The sequence below is a fragment of the Mus pahari genome, chromosome 1, assembly GCF_900095145.1.
Source record: "Mus pahari chromosome 1, PAHARI_EIJ_v1.1, whole genome shotgun sequence".
NCBI classification, from domain to species: Eukaryota; Metazoa; Chordata; class Mammalia; order Rodentia; family Muridae; genus Mus; species Mus pahari.
The window spans coordinates 92,861,905-92,878,432 of record NC_034590.1 but is presented as its reverse complement, the minus strand read 5'-3'; the positions used below and the strand labels follow the sequence as shown (position 1 = coordinate 92,878,432).

The following is a 16,528-nucleotide window of genomic DNA, read 5'->3' as shown; positions in this document are numbered from 1 at the left end:
ATGAGGCTGCCTGTTTGCTCTCAGCTGCACACACCCACCTGATCAAGGGCATCTGTTGATCAGTAATGTGAGGTGTTGGCTTTGCTAAGGTTCAAAGCCAGATCCAGGTGCTTGCTTTGGTTACCGGGATGACCACTGACATGTCTTGCCACTTACCTGCATGCTGGGCAACGTGGGCGGCTGTCCCTTCCGTGGTTTTAACGGTGAGAACCTGCGGGCTTCTGTCTCTCTAGTCAGCATGTGTGGTGTGTTGACTGTTTCTTCTCTCTGTGTAGCTTTGGTGTGAAGCTAATGGACTTCCAGGCCCACCGGCGGGGTGGCACTCTAAATAGAAAGCACATAGCCCCCGCTTTCCAGCCACCACTCCCGCCCACGGATGGCAACGCCTTGGCTCCAGCAGGCCCAGAGCCTCCTTCTCAGAGCTCTAGGGCTGACAGCAGCTCAGGGGGTGGGCCTGTCTCCTCTTCTGCAGGCATATTGGAGCAGGGGCTGAGCCCAGGTGACAGCAGGTAAGGAACCCACTTCTGCTGCTGGCAGGCAAGGCTGGGTGCCCCTGCCTTCTTCCAAGTGGCCATCTTTGGCATGGTGGCAGAAAGCGAACCAAAGTTGTTTTCACTCCTTTGGTTAATGGGGGAGAAAGATTGCAAATTGCTTGTTGCTTTCCATTTTCAAAAGAAAGCAGCACTTGTTTGTGTGCTTTGGTGCTGGAAAGTAGAGACTAACAGGTGTCTAATGGTGTGCTTAGCCTCTACCTGTTCAGTGTGTAGCTCTCAGTGTTCATGTACCCTTTGCCTGGTCGCTAGCTGAGTCACAGGATTCTTGCCATTTGTCATCCGTTTGCTCATTTAATAATTACATTCAGTTGCACAGAGTTGCCAAATAGCTGCTGTTGCACCAGGCTGCCAGCACACTGGGTGACTAAGGGTCCCTCCGGGTCCAAGGAAGAAAATAAGGTGGCATGTGTTCTGAAAAGGCTTGTTCATTGGCTTGAACTTCTGACACGATGCTGGGAGCTGGGCTTCACAGTGATTACCTTAAGAGGCCTTCAGGTTGGAGATTTCCACTCTGTACGACCCAGTTCTCCACTGATGAAGCAGAGGCCACTGCAGGACTGATCTCTGCTTCAGATCTGGTGGCTCTGCAGGAGATGAGCCCTGCCCAAGTGTTGATGTTTCAATTGTCATTGTTTTAGTCCTTGTCTTTGGACAGCCACACAGTGCCACATGGTCACAAATGCACAAATGTGCATATATGTGCAGTGAATGTGCACGAAGCGAAGCCTGCTTGCCCATGTGTGGTTTACCACAGGTGGGTTTTCCTTGCAGAACTCTGATTGCGTCTTTTTGGTTGCTCATAAGACAGGATAGGCCTGTCCTGGTGGATTAGCCCATAATCCAGTTACTTGGAAGGAAGAATAATTACAAGTTAAGGCCAGTCTGGTAACAGTGAGACCTTGTCTCAAAGTAAAAGCTAAAGCATGGGGCTGAGGATGCAGCTCGGGTCGGAGCACTTGCATGGTATGTCAGTAGACTTCAGAGAGAGCAAGGACTCTTGTTCTATCGCCATAGCTGGACTCAGTGCTTATGTTCATCCATGAGTCCTATAATCTAGGGAAGTCCATCTGTCAGTTAAGAAGTCTTAGCTGTGCTTTAGGAATGTGCTGGAGGTACCATGCTGTCAGTGACCACTCTGACATTCGGGCCTTGGTTTTAGAGTAAATGGTTTTTGTTTGTCCAAGTGATAAACCAATTTCCTTATGGCATTTAGTTTGTCTCACCAAAGCTGAACACTTAAGGAAGTCATCATCTGCAGAAAGGAGTGTGTGTCAGCTATCAGTCTGCCTTCTAGTTTCTACACTTGAAATATTTTTGTGCACACTTCAGTGGCATCTGCCCTTTGGTGACCTTGACAAAATGTAATCTTTGGTATAGAAAGCTGAGCCAGGAAGTAGGAGGCCTGAGTTGGCTGTCAGCTTTAGGCTGTCATAGAGCTGCTCCTCAGAGCTCCTCAGTCCAGGTAACTGATGACAGAGTTATTTTATGTTTGTTACTTTTGTACAACAGCTAGTAAAAAGTCCCCAAGCCTCATTTTCTTAAAATAACACCCAATTTAAGTACATGCAAAACAGACCATGAGGCTTACTGTGGATGCTCTGAAATGCTTGGCCTTAATTTCTGTGGCAGAGTAGCTGGAACTTAGTCTGTTACAGGGAATCTCAAAATGCCTCGTCTCTGAGTAAATACCTACTTACCTGCCCAATTCGAGCTCTTTAAAATGTCAGATAAGGGCTGGTGAGGTGGCTCAGTGGGTAAGAGCACCCGACTGCTCTTCTGAAGGTCCAGAGTTCAAATCCCAGCAACCACATGATGGCTCACAACCATCCGTAACAAGATCTGACGCCCTCTTCTGGAGTGTCTGAAGACAGCTACAGTGTACTTACATACAATAAATAAATAAATCTTTAAAAAAAAAAAAAAATGTCAGATAATCTTCATCTCCCTGGGTTCTTATATACACAGACCCAGCTGGCTATGTTTCAGATGATTTCTAAAACTCTTTCTGTAGCGCTGGAGAGATGGCTCCATGCTTAAAATACTTGATACTCTTCCAGAGGACCAGAATTCAATTCACAGCACCCACAGGCTTGCAACCACCTGTAACTAGTCCTCTTCTGACATCTGTGCACACCTGCACACATGTAGCACACACACAGATCTTAAAAACAAAACACCATTGTGTTAGACACTGTTTCGTCTGCCATTCTCCAGACAGTACAGCATACCCGGCATTCCCGTAGCTTCTCCACTGTCTTGGTTGTTATGAGGTGATTTACGGTGCCCAGGAAGGTGTTGACAGTTAGGTTCTAATGCCATTTTGTATACAGGGCTGCCGCAGCCTTGACTTTTGGTATCTGTAAGAAGTCGTGGAACTTCACAGTCCCAACCTCCCTACAAGAATGAACTATATTTTATGTGCTTAGCTTTTTACCAGGGAATGCCTGACCTCTGACTTCTAATCTCGCGTTTACCCTTCTCAGTCCTCCAAAACCCAAAGACCCTGTGTCTGCAGCTGTCCCTGCAGCAGGAAGAAACAGCAACCAGATGACCACAGTCCCAAACCAGGCTCAGACAGGTGGCAACTCCCATCAGCTCTCAGTAGGCACACCTCACAGTGCAGCTGGTCCCAGCCCGCACACTCTGCGTCGGGGTAAGTGTCCCACACTCCTTGTGCTTGGAGAGAGTGTAAGAACTTCTGGGAGCTTCTGCAAGGGTCAGGGGGGAGACCCTGAGAAGTCTTCTTCATGCCTGTTAACAAGTAACAAGCAGGAAAATCACGCACCGACGAAAACAAAAAGCATAGAGAAAAGAAATGCCAGAAATACAAAGGTTAACCAGCAGAAAGTGAATTCTGCCATCACTTCGGGGTTCTAGGAAGCTGGTGTTCCAAGTCGTTGCTGTTGGGAACCACCGTAGCCTCTGATACTAAACTTTGTGAGGCGACTTGCAGGGTCAGGGTTTTCTGGTTTGGGAGTAATATAATCCAAACAGCTCCCACCTGTCTCCTTTGCTCTCCTCAGCCCAGCAGCCAGGGCTGTTGCTCTAAAACACAAAGAAGCCATGTCACCAGTCCCATCTCTCCCACAGGCACAAGGCATTTCTGTCATGCCACTCTTTAGGGGTTTTGTCAGAACATTTATTTTTCTTTCTTCTGTAATTCTTCTCAACCCCTGTGCCATGGTGCACACGTAGGGTCAAAAGACAGCCTTGGGTTTTGTCCTCACCTTCCACCTGTTTTTCCACTGCATTCTGGGTCAGCTGCCCAGGGCAGTTCTGGGGATTCTCTCATGTCCACCTCCCATCTCTCCATTGGAAGCATCACAGGTGTGCTCCCATCCTGGCCTTCCGTGGGTGCTGCTCTCACACTCGAAGACCAAGTGCTTTACCTGCCTGAGGCATTGTGTTCTATTGCAGAGCAGTCTTTCTTGTCTGAATTTGTAAATCTTGTTTGGTTCATTATCATTCTTCCCAAGATCTTAGTGAGCTCAGTTCTTACCTGTCTTTTTTGAGACAGGGTTTCTCTGTATAACCCTGGCTGTCCTGGAACTCACTTTGTAGACCAGGCTGACCTCGAACTCAAATCCACCTGCCTCTGCCTCCCAAGTGCTGGGATTAAAGGTGTGTGTCACCACCTCCTAGCCTTACTTGTCTTTTGCTTAACATCTTACCCACATGTATGCCTGCCAGGGATGGCACTCAGTAAGCTCATGAGGTCTAGAGCTCTGAGTGCCTCAGAGGTCTGGAAAAACTGGGACTAACTTTATCCCTACCTTAGTCAGTATTGTATTGCTCTGAGGAGACACCATGATAAAGGCAGTTCTTACAGAAGAAAACATTTCATTGAAGGGTTTGCTTACAGTTTCAAAGGGTTAGGTTAGTCCATCATTGTCCTGGCAGGAAACAGACAGGAGCTGCTGGAGCAGTAGCTGAGAAAGAGCTTTACATCCTGCTCTGTAGGCAGCAGACAGACAGACAGACAGACAGACAGACAGACACTGGGCCTGGGGTGGTCCTTTGAAGCCTCAGAGCCACCTCCAGTGATACACCTCCTCCAGCAAGGCCACATCTCCCGTTCCTACAAACTTCCACTAACTGCCACAACCCCCGACTCTGAACCTTTGTTGATTTCTGGAGGTATTTTTGGTTGTCAAAAAGGGCAGGAGGTGACAACAGGGAACAGAGGCAGGGATGCTATAAGCAATGGTGGTGTGCGGCACAGCTGCTAGTGCTGCTCAGGTGGAGAGACCATGGTCTAGAGAGGGTCGTGTTTCAACAAAGATGCTTGAGGAAAGCCACACCTCTTACTGCAGGTCCAGCTAGTTAAAGTCCATATAGACCAGGTTGCCCTGTGTTCCATACTGTGTTTACTAATGTGTGAAAGATCCTTGCCTCAAAGTGTCTCATCATTCTGGTTGCTTGAGAAACAGTGAATTTAACGTAGCAAGGGCAATGTATTCGGGAGTGTGCCAAGTTTGTATTCTTTTACATCTCTCTGAAATTAAGACTGGGCAAAGACAGTCCTTTCCCATTGGAAAACCTCCAGGTAGGAATGAGGAGGATATGGATACAATGCTGCAGAGAAGTCACACGAAGACTATCTGACTTATAAAGGGATTTATAGCCCTGGAGGCTGGGAAATTCAAGGGTGACTTGGTGTCACTTTTATGGTGAAACCTTATGCTGCTTCAACTCCTGATGCAAAGCAGAAGTTAAAGGGGCTGCAGGAGAGAGCCAGGGAGCCAAAGGCAGGAACGATTCATGAGACTTCATTCAGGCCTCCCACTAGGCCTTGCCTCCCACTCAGAGTTACGGTCCCAACACAGAAAACTCAGGGCAGGGAACTTAAATCACAGCACTAAGCAGGTAACAGTATTGCAGACTTCTGCACATGTGCTTCCGGGAGTGCACAGTAGTCCTCAGGCTAAGAGAAGACACGAGCTGCCAGACTTTGGAGAAGCTGCAGCACGTTCTCCAGGGTCGCACTTAGAGCAGTTCATGGCAGACTGTGAGGCCTCTTCTCTACTAGTGTAGATGACAAGTGTGTCCAGCCCAAGAGATGCTCACACATAGCCGTGTGGGCTGCAAGGGCTCCGGGGACAGGACCCAGGCCACCCCCTTACTTGCTCTGCACCCTTTCTTCCTGGCCATGCTCTAGTCACTAGGTTCTCACGAGTCCTGACCCCGTGCTATAATGGGGAACGTGAGAGGCACTGACTGATGGCCTGTGGGAAGCATCAGGCTCTAGTAAGCACAGGGAGCAGCTTGAAAAGGTTGTTCAGCTTTCACCACAAAACCAACTGAACAGTCGAGCTGCCTGGGATGGGGCAGGGAGAGGGCGGGCAGGCCACAGGCGGTGTCATCAGAAAGGGCCAATCAATGACTGTTGCAGTGGCCACAGGAGAGGACTCCAGGAGATCTGACCTATATCTTTGATGCCCTCTTAATGTGAGGGCATTGTAGAAGATGAAAAAGACTCTGAGTATGTGTTTTGGCTTTAGCCTAAAGGTATACACTGCTTGCAGGATGCTAACTTGACCTTTTCCAATGTGTCCTACATGTATATAGGAGAAATAAATATACAAAGAGGGCCAAAAAATGAAGGAGTGTTGTATTAAATTCACTGTTGGATTTTTGTGAGACAGGATCTCACTGTGTAGCCCAGGCTAGCCTCACACACTCAAAGTATTCCAACCTCAGTCTCCTGAGCACTAGAATTACAAACTTGTGCCCCTCCCCCTCCTCTGTAGCATATGTACTCTTTCTAAAGCACTCCACAAATGCTAATGAACATTAATGCACTTTTTAAGCAGGAAGGCAAGCTGAGTTCTGGTGTGGTCACAGGCCCCCTTCATCCTTATTGCTCTCCTGTCCTGTACTCCACTCCGTCTGTCCTGTCCGCAGTCCTCCCTGCAGTCCAGCTCAGCTATAGCTCTGCTTTTGGAGAGATGGCTCCCCAGAACCCACAAGGCCCTACAGGACAAGTTTTATTCTGCCTGCCTGTACCTCGTATCCCAGCACCTCTGTCATGGTCCCAGACAAGACCTGTTTTTCTCCATCCCAGCTGCCCTGTGCACTGTTCTCTGGCTTCCTCACCTGAGTCTTCTGCATTGTAAATGCCAGGCATGAGTTCATCTCCAGTGTGAGTTTACAGTTAGTATTGCTTAGAGCAGAAAACCAGACTTCTCCCCCTCCCCTTCTTTTTCTCTTCTTCTTTTTCTTCTTTTTCCTCCTCCTCCTCCTCTTCCTTACACCTTACATCAGCCAGAGTGTGGCTAATATTTCAAAGAGCTTTTCCTTTGTAAGCTGACTGTTGTTTCTGTAGGGAAAGATTTTGCAAGTTGCTGGGCTCAGAGTTCTGGGTGAGCATATCAGAGCAAACACCATGTAACCCCTCTTGCTGGACCCTGTGAGTAGGAAGAAAAGCAGTGTGGGAAGGAAGAGGAGGAAAAAGAATTAGGGGAGACCACATGATGGGTTTGAATCTGTTCCATCGCCTCTTAGCTATGCAATTGTTAGAAAATAACCTGCCAGATTGCACTCTCTGGGCCAGTCCCACAGTGACCTAGTGAGATGGACAGATGAACATAGAGGCCTGGTTTACAAATGAGTGGTACCTGCTTATTTCTGTCCTCCCGTTCCTCCTGTCTCAAGTTCTCAGTGTGACCTCAGGAGGGGTGGAAATGCGTTCAGAATGCTCCTCTTTACCTCTACCATCCTCTCTTCACCACCAGATTCTGTTCAGGTCTGGGCAGGGATTGTGACTCAGCTCATTTTAGGGAAATAGATGCAGGCTTGTTTGTAATTGATTCTATCTAGAATGTATCCAGAATTGGTAGAATTTCCATGAGTCAAAACCAAAGTCGGTCTGAGGGGAGGATGTAGCCCAGTGGTAGAATGCATGCCTAGCATGGAGGGGCCCTAGGTTCAGTCCCCAGTGGCTACCCTCCCCCCACACCTACCTCAGACCCTGCGGAAATGCTTGGGCAATTGTGAATGGAGGTGGGTTGCTTCTGTTCTTCCCTCCTGGGTTTGTTCCCATACTTTAAAGTCAAAGTGTGTGGGGACTCTGGAATAGGGCCACAAAGCAGCCCTCGATTTTCTGTTTTGTATGGGTGTGTAGCCTCTCTTAAACTGAGTTTTCTTCCTTTTGAACTTGTAAAATGACAGGTCACTAAAGGCCTGTATATATATCATGTACTTAACTTTTTACATAAATTGCTTATATTGAACTAGTAAGTTTACAGTTCTGTTCTCACTATGCCTGCTACCCCATTGTCACTGTCTGGCTTTATCACCCCACATTTGTCATAGCAGAGACACCAGTGTCATTGTCATTAATTCCACACTGGATTCAGCTCTTCCATTTGTCTAGAGTTCCCATCTTGCCTTCCACTTCCTGCCCAAGAGACACCTTGGCACAAGAGTTTTCCTGGCTCCTTAGTGTCCTCAGGTTGGGAAGGGTTCTGTTTTTCCTTGGTTTCTGTGGCTTTCTGTTTGCCAAATGTTCTTGGGAGTGAATGGGTCTAGAGCTGGGGGCTCATACAGCAGGCCCCCTCCCGGTACGTCTGTACCCTTCCCACAACCACACCCAGTCCTAACCCCTGCTCTCACTGACCCTGTTTTTCTCCTCTGTGAAGCTGTGAAGAAACCTGCCCCCGCACCCCCCAAACCAGGAAACCTACCTCCTGGCCACCCTGGAGGACAGAGCTCTCCTGGCACAGGCACATCCCCAAAGCCAAGCACCCGAAGCCCATCACCGCCTCAGCAGCAGCAGCAGCAGCAACAGCAGCAGCAGCAACAACAACAACAGCAGCAGACTCCAGGCATGCGCCGCTGCTCCAGCAGCCTGCCTCCCATCCAGGCGCCCAGCCACCCACCACCACAGCCCCCCACACAGCCTCGGTTGGGTGAACAGGGACCAGAGCCAGGCCCCACGCCACCTCAAACCCCCACACCACCTAGCACCCCACCCCTGGCCAAGCAGAATCCATCGCAAAATGAGACCACGCAGCTGCACGGAACCCTCCCAAGACCACGGCCGGTGCCTAAGCCCCGCAACCGGCCTAGCGTGCCACCACCCCCGCATCCACCTGGCACCCACACGGGGGATGGTGGCCTTACACCCTCAGTGCCCACAGCCTCCAGAATCGTCACTGGTGAGTAGCAGGTACTCTAGTGTTCACTTGGGCTTCCCTTGAGGGCACTCAACACCAAGCCAGATCGGGCATGTACATGCTGGGAGCACAGCCACACTTGCTTCCTTTGAGCCATCATTTGTGGCTGCTTTTATATCAAGACAGCAAAGATGAATACCGTGGCACTGATCATACAGCCTGTAGTATTCTTCTAGGTGCAAGACTATCTTCATTTACATACTGTAAAGTCAAATGCCTTTAAGTCCAGGCGGAAGGCATGGTACAGCATGGACATGGAGTTCACAGGGAGTTCCTTCTCAAAAGCTGGGCATAGTGGCCAATACCTGGGGACAGGCGCTCATCCACAAAGCAAGTTCCAGGCCACGCTGGACTACTAAGTGCAGAATTTCAGAAAGCACCATCTGTGCTAGCCTCACATGGTTTAGGGGGAGTGAGTGGAGATTTTCCCATCATTCCCATGGGTCTGCCCTAGGCATGAAGTTGATTGTACATTGTAGAGCTGTCTTGTGGGGTGTTTTAATAGATAGTCCTATAAAACATGATCATCTTATTAATTAAAGGAAGAATATTTCCACCTGGGTACTAGACTTTCTATTTAGTTTGAAAAATAATGGGTTCTTTAGTGTTTTTAATGGTCATGTGGGCTATGCATCATTTCTTAACAGCAGCTTGCTTTTAATTACCGCAACCTTGCTGTGGGTTGTCCTATATGGGAGCATGCTAGTAGAAGCCACTGAGCTGTTCCTCTGGCTCCCCAGCCCTCACAAGTGTCTTATCAGCAGATGATAACCCAATGCTAAACCCAAAGTAATAAGTTAACTAACTACAAAAAGATTTTTTCCAGGACTATAATGCATAGTTTAACGTATGTTACCCATAGTTAATAACCATTTCTATGACAGCAGGCTGTTTATTTGAATAGCACAAAGCCACATTGGTTTCTTTGCTGTGTGTTTCCCACTAGATGCCCTTCCCGGTGCCCTCACAGGTGGGGAAGGTTTCCAGAACTAAGGTCTGTAACTCCAGCAGCTTGACCTGCAGCTACAAGTGCTTAGCCATGTTCTGTGTGTGCTTTTGACTTTGTGCTCAGAATGGCCATCAGTCAGCCATCCATCCTGTAGCATATAGTTGTGCCTTTTGTCCCATCAGAAGAATGTTGAGCTTTGGATTTGCTCCAAATCTAAGATGTGGCTGTCATAGGGTGAGCTCTCAGTGTGGAGCCCTCAGAAAAAATGCTGTGCTGGTCCATTTTTTCTTTGGGTGAGCCCCTCCCAGTGGTCCGCTCTCCTCAGTACCATTTGCCTGTCACTAGCTCATCAGTACCCAACAGAAGAGTGCCAGGGCATCAGCAACACAGAAAATTAGGCATCCCTGTGTTTTGTGCTTTAATTTTTAATTTTGTATCTTAAGTGCAAGGTAACTGCATGGAGCTTCTTAATTGATGTCTAAGACTCTCAGCCCTCCAAACTTCCCAGATAATCCTCCCCTGAGCTCCCTTTATGCCCTTTGCATCCAGCATGCTTACAGTTTGCTTTCCTAAGCTGTATGAGCTTTTAAAAGACACACAGAGGCTCACCTGAACTAAAAGACACACGGAGGCTCACCTGAACAGACATTTGGGCATTTATTGGGCAGCAAAAGGCTCCCATATGGTACAGTTGCTTTATTCAGTGCCCTTAGTCTTTTATAAGATATATCTTAGTGTAAGTGTGCACGGCTTAGTTCAAGCTTGAAATGGTGGAGGACACAGACATTTATCCGCTTTCCTCAAAACCTGGTAATTAATCTGTTAGTTGAGTGACTAAACCTTAGTTAAGGCTGAGCCTTTTACCACTTTAATACTTAGGACACCAAAATTTTACTCAGTTCTTTTAACTAGATTAGAGAACTCTGCAAACCAGAAATACTCCTGTTTTGTAATACCATGGACACCCATACATGTGTGGTATTGCCATACATGTGTGTTTATTGCCAAAAACTACACTTTATAGTGAGGTGAAATTTTACTTTTAAAAATTATCTAAGATGTTACCTGGTTTTTTAAATCTTTGCTATAAATTTTCTTAGCACAAGAAATCCATGGTCCATGTAATTTCCTTTATATTGTAGCATTAACCTGAAGTATCTTAACGCCCCCAGCCTACACACATTTGGAAATGTATAGAAGACTAGCATGTGGAATTTTGGAGTCTCCTAGCATGGATCATGCTGTTTGTGGCTCTTCTTAGAGAGAGTCCTAGGGTTTTCAAGATAAAGTATACTGCACAGCCTTTTATTATGGCACACTTTAACTTGGGAGACTTTGGGAAGATTCCTGAAAACATCTCACCATTTGCATCATTTGACTTAAGGCTTCAGGGTTAGGATTGAGTGAACACTTATGGGCAGGGCACACTGCCAAGCTGACTTGGGGCTCCCCTCTTCAGAGCTCAGTCTCAGATCTCTGGAGAAGGGAGGAATTCTGGACCATGCTAAATGTCAAGCTCTCATTGTAACTCTGTAAAGCAGTGGGATTTTAGCAAAGAGGATTCTAATTTAAACATTTTATTAAATAATTTAGATGTATGACCTGCCATATTCAGTAAGAACTGAAATTGGAATGATTAATGGTAAGGAAAAGGCAACTGATTGGCCAAAGCATTTTTGCTACTTTATGATCGTATTTGTGCACTAATGGCTGCCACTAACCAAGTCACCCTAACCCTGCCTGCCCGCACCCCTACTAATAGTGCATGCACTAAGGAGGGCTCGCTGTGTCCATGCTTGCTCCTCGTTGTTCACGGACTTTAACAGGTGGTCACTGAGCTGGCCTTGTTACTCCTTCATTTGCACTCCTTCCTCTTCTAGTAGGCTTGAGATGTAGTAGACAGAGTGTGTGCTATAGCACGGGGAAGGCACAACCTGGTTGATGTGTCAGGGGCTGACATTAGGCACAACAAGTAAAGGGATTGAATCAGATGAAATAAGAAAGGCTGTAACGGCCCATAATAGCAGTGGTTGAGCGAATATAGTTATCTGTTTCATGTTACATGCCAGACTAGGCCTTGTAGGACCCAGAGAGAGACAAGAGGCTGCAGGCACCACTTAGGTATTTAGATCTTTATTTTTTAGTTGCAGAAGTCTGCTTCTAGCCTGCCTTTAAAGGCTGCCTTGACCTGTTTTCTGAAGGCAGGGAATGATGAGATCTCACTTGCCCTGTGTGAATTTTATCCCAGCATTAGGCTTTTCCGTTGCATTCAGTGCCATCACCCACATAGGAATATAGACCCACTATTTCATCAGATGCCTGTGCTATTACTACTTGTAGCTGGACGTTTATTGGACTTGTGCTTCTAATTGCAGTTTCATATGTAGATGGCATATTCATGGGAGTCAGACACTCAGTGAGATTGACTCTCTCCTTTAGCTAGAGCAGTGGTTCTCAGCCTGTGAGTTGCAGCACCCAAAAAAAAAAAAAAAAAAAAAAAAAAAAAAAAAAAAAAAAAAAAAAAAAAAAAAAAAAAAAAAAAAAAAAAAAAAATCAAAAAAACACAGATTTTTACATCACAGTTGATAGTAGTAGCAGAATTATAGTTATGAAATAACAATGAGGGCTGGTGAGGTGGCTCAGCAGGTAAGATTATCCGACTGCTCTTGCAAAGGTCCTGAGTTCAAATCCCAGCAACCACGTGGTGGCTCACAACCATCCGTAACAAGATCTGACTCCCTCTTCTGGAGTGTCTGAAGACAGCTACAGTGTACTTACATAAATAAATAAATAAATCTTTAAAAAAAAAAAAAGAAAGAAATAGCAATGAAAATAATTTTGTGGTTGAGGGTCACCACAAGATGGAGTGTATTAAAGGGTCCCAGTAGTAGGAAGGTTGAGAACAGCTGGTTACTCTGTTGTTTATAGACCAGACTTGCTAAGGGATCTGGGGCTTTCAGACCTGAGAGAGGCTGGATGGTGACAGTGATGTTCAGGGCTTTAGTTTGCATTGGGTTGCTTTCCAGGGTGTATTTAGATTTGGTGTTTATATGAGTTGATATCAAAATAGCATTTTTGAAGAAAAGGGTTGCAACCTAAAGCACATAATCAAAATTATTGGAGTGAAAATTCTTCTAGACCCATACCTTAGACTCTATAGAGTACCAGTCCTGCCCCTTGGAGGCCTGTTTCCCTAATTAAGACACTCAAGAAAGAATGAGTTCCATTTGTCAGGATCCCAGGTCCATCTCACTGTCCTCCCTGTGCCTGGAGGCCAAGCAAGGCCTGTTACCTGATGTTCTTTTCTGCGTTTCTTGTTATCATCTTTAAATTATCTTTAATACAAACTTCTTGGAGATGTGTAGAATCATTAAAAGAGGAAAAAAGAAGGCTTGAGGGTGTCTTCTAAAGTGACACTTTACTGCAGCGAGGCACTATCTCCTCAGACAATGTCTTCTCCTTTGGGATGCTCACAGAGGATGCACATGGTCCTCTGGGAGGTGGGAAACACAGTGCAGTCCAGAGAGCCCAGACATGCTGTCTTTGCTTTGTGTAGGACCTGTGCTGGCATGTCACCTTGATATAGTGGTGCCCCTGGCCTCCACGGTGGAGCTAATGCTGGTATAGTGTGTACAGCGGCTCACTGACGTGGTCTGACAGTCGCTGTGGAATGCATGTGTCTTCATTTTGCAGTAGATGCATAGCTGTCCTTCCAGAAACTGACCCTGCACACAGTGCAGCCTATTTTCCCATCTTACCACTCTCTGTACATGCTCCGTTGTTTGTTGTCACAAAACAGAATAAGAGAGACTGGGGAGAGCAGATTGGACAGACAGGAGTCAGGAAAGCCACATGTGTCCCTTATACCTCACCACATGGGTTTTGTCCTAAATGTATTATTATTTTCATCATAAGTAGAGAATTTCAGAAAAGTACAAGTTAAGAAATGATATATATGTCAGGCAATGGTGACACACACCTTTAATCCCAGCACTTGGGAGGCAGAAGCAGGCAGATCTCTGAATTCAAGGCTAGCCTGGTCTACAGATCAAGTTCCAGAATACCCAAGGCTACACAGAGAAGCCCTATCTTTAAAAAAAGAAATTAATTTTTAAATTAATGGATAGATTTAGGAAAAGAAGAGCCAGTTTGTCCTCTGTGACAGCTGGCACATGAGCAGAAGTGTCAACAAGTAGACATCTGGTTACTAGGCATTTTCACTTTGCATGCTCTACCAGCTCATGTCTGTCCCTTAGTCCTTGTGAACTCCCTGAGCTAGCAGTGGCATCTGTGGTAGGTAGGGTTATAGGTAGGGTTATGAGTCTGCGATGATTTTCTTGTTCACTGCTGCCTTGAGTCATGGCCACCTCTCTGTCTGAGGCTATGAAAAGGGAGGGTTGGAAAGGTGTTTGCACTAGCTTTATAGGGTCTGCTTTGTGCCCGTCATGGCTGTAAGCACTGAACAAGACAGATATGCGCTTTCCCTGTATGAGCCACACGTCTGAGATGTCCTTAATTCTGTGTACACAGACTGTTTTTGATTGCTTGTGAACTGTGAGATTCGGACCCATTAGGTTTGTTTTTTGAGTTCCTATAAATCCGAAGTGTCTGGAATGACGCTGAGCGCCTGGACCCTTTAACTCCTTAACACCTCCATAATCTAAAAATTTCCTCTAGTTAGGGTACAAGGACAAGTTTCTTGACCTAGGAAAAAGTAAACCTACAGCTCAGAACTATAAGGAGAGAGACCAGGAGGGGCTCTGGAGAAGGGGAAGAAACCAGTCCCCTGGCTTATGGGTTTTGTCAAGGCCACGGCTGTCTCGTTCACTAGTGTATCCTTAGCAGCAGAGCAGGACTGAGCATGTGGTAGTCTAGAAGAGAGCTGTGGTGAATGAGGGGGTCTTTTGAGCATGGAAGGTGAGGGGCTTAAGGCCTGTATATTTGCCATCTTACTGAAGGAATTTTCAGTCAACCTAAGAAGACATAAAAAGAGATTTCAGTGTATTAGTATTAGAAAAATAGTATTTAGAGATTTGGTGGTCTACTGAAGTTGTTCACAAGAGGTGAATGTATCCGATGGGGGACACTTAACAGTGCCTGGAGACATTTCAGATTGTCTCTCTGGAGGTCAGTAGGCTGTATGCCACCAGCATTTTGGTGGCAAAAGCTGTCAGACTACCCAGTATCCTACAGTGCAGAGGGCAGTCCCTACAACTCAGAGTAACTCAATCCAGGCTTTGATTCAGTGCAGGTTGAGGTCACAGCTTTATCGCCCAGAGGTAAATGCCTGCAGCCTCAGAAAAGAGTTCTTCCAAGGGCAATCGTCCCAGCAACATAGAAGCTGTTAGGAACTCTCAGTGCAATGGAGGCCTAGGTGAGAGTGGAATTGCCCTCACTCAAAGCAAGCATCCTTCAAGGGTCACATCCCTCCTGCTGCCTAGGGTCTCAGGCCTTGAAACCTCTGGAAAGGGCTGTGTTTGTGCCTAGGCTAACTCGGACCTTCCAGCCTCCTTCTCAGTGCATTGGTGGCATTTGAACCTCACTCTGACTAATATCATGTTTCTTCATGTCTTTTGTCCAGACACCAATTCTAGGGTTTCTGAACCACTTCGCAGCATCTTTCCTGAAACACATTCAGACTTGGCAAGCAAAGAAGTGCCTGGCCACATCCTGCTGGACATAGACAATGACACAGAAAGTACTGCATTGTGAAGAAAGCCACTTGCCAGCCTTTGGCCCTCCATCCCAGTGAACGGAACTGGGTCAGGCAAGCCTGTCTCTGCAGACCAAACAGTGAGAAGCTTTTAGTGGGGGAAGGAAGGTCTGACCACGAAGGACTAGACTCCCACGGCCCAAGGAGAAGGTGAGGGCCAGTCCTCAAAGCTGAATGACCTGTGTCGTAAAGAAGTTGGCTTGCTTTATCTAGGATGAAAATCATGCCAAAAGGGATCGGGACAAAGAAACACCGACAGCAGAAAGAGTATTACTGCCGAGCCGTGTATGGGAAGCTTTTGCCGGTGCCGTCAGCTCCGACAGCTCTGGTTGTGACTGAGAAGAGACTTACCTATCTATTTAATAAAACATTAATTATGCGAGTTGCCTACTTCCTGCTACTTGGACTTTGGTTCTCACATACCAGAAGGAGCTTCCATTCCGTCAGACTTCTGCAGACTCATTTTGTATTAAATACAGTCTGTCTCCTCCAACCCCCGGAACCTCGAGCATTGGCGACTGCTGGCTCTGTCGCCTCAGCAGAATGGATGCAAGTCGTGCCTTGTGGATTGCCAGAATATGGAGAGAAATATACCGTTCTTTTTTAAAAAAAAACAAAACTATAATTGCTACTTGATAAAGAATGAATGTTATTCTAGTTTCATGTTTAATTTGAATTAAATATATTCTGTGGTTTATATGAAAACTTGCTAATTCTTAGAGGCAAACTCTGGTATATATACATTTGTGTTTGTGCATATATGTGCATGTGTGAGCGTGCCTGTGTGTTTGTCTATAGGAATTTGAAACAATAGAGAGATGCTAGCATGGTAGTTTCAGCACTTGGGAGGCAGAGGGCTGTAAGTTCAAGGCCAGCCTGGGATACATAGCAAGTCTCTGGGAATGGGAGTGGCAAAGCAAGTGTGGTGTGACAGGCAGAAGGATCAGGTGTTTAAGGTCATCCTTAACTACATAATGAGTTGTGGGCCAACATGTACTCTATGAGGCTATGTCTTCGAAAGACTGCCCAGCTGTGACCAACTGCCTGGACCCATACGGACCGTCCATGGTTAAGGCCTCTTTGCAGGTTGCAGTCTTGATATCTCTTTCTAGTCTGTTGAGAAATACTTGGACTC

General features: G+C 46.5%; 1 protein-coding gene across 5 annotated transcripts in view; it reads left to right on the top strand.

Annotated features, from left to right (window-relative positions):
• Arhgap17 (Rho GTPase activating protein 17) overlaps positions 1–16,220 on the top strand; it is a 94,808-nt gene extending 78,588 nt beyond the window's left edge. Inside the window, exons 17-21 of one of the 5 annotated variants that reach the window (XM_029537624.1) lie at positions 276–509; positions 3,038–3,207; positions 8,195–8,713; positions 11,274–11,322; positions 15,262–15,345. In XM_029537624.1, coding sequence (XP_029393484.1) covers positions 276–509; positions 3,038–3,207; positions 8,195–8,713; positions 11,274–11,281 — 931 coding nt within the window. In that variant the 3' untranslated portion in view covers positions 11,282–11,322; positions 15,262–15,345. Of the gene's footprint in view, positions 1–275; positions 510–3,037; positions 3,208–8,194; positions 8,714–11,273; positions 11,323–15,261 lie in introns of all 5 variants that reach the window. The other 4 variants (XM_021194055.1, XM_021194022.1, XM_029537577.1 and 1 more) reach the window with 4 other exon arrangements.
• The last annotated feature ends 308 nt before the right edge of the window (positions 16,221–16,528 follow it).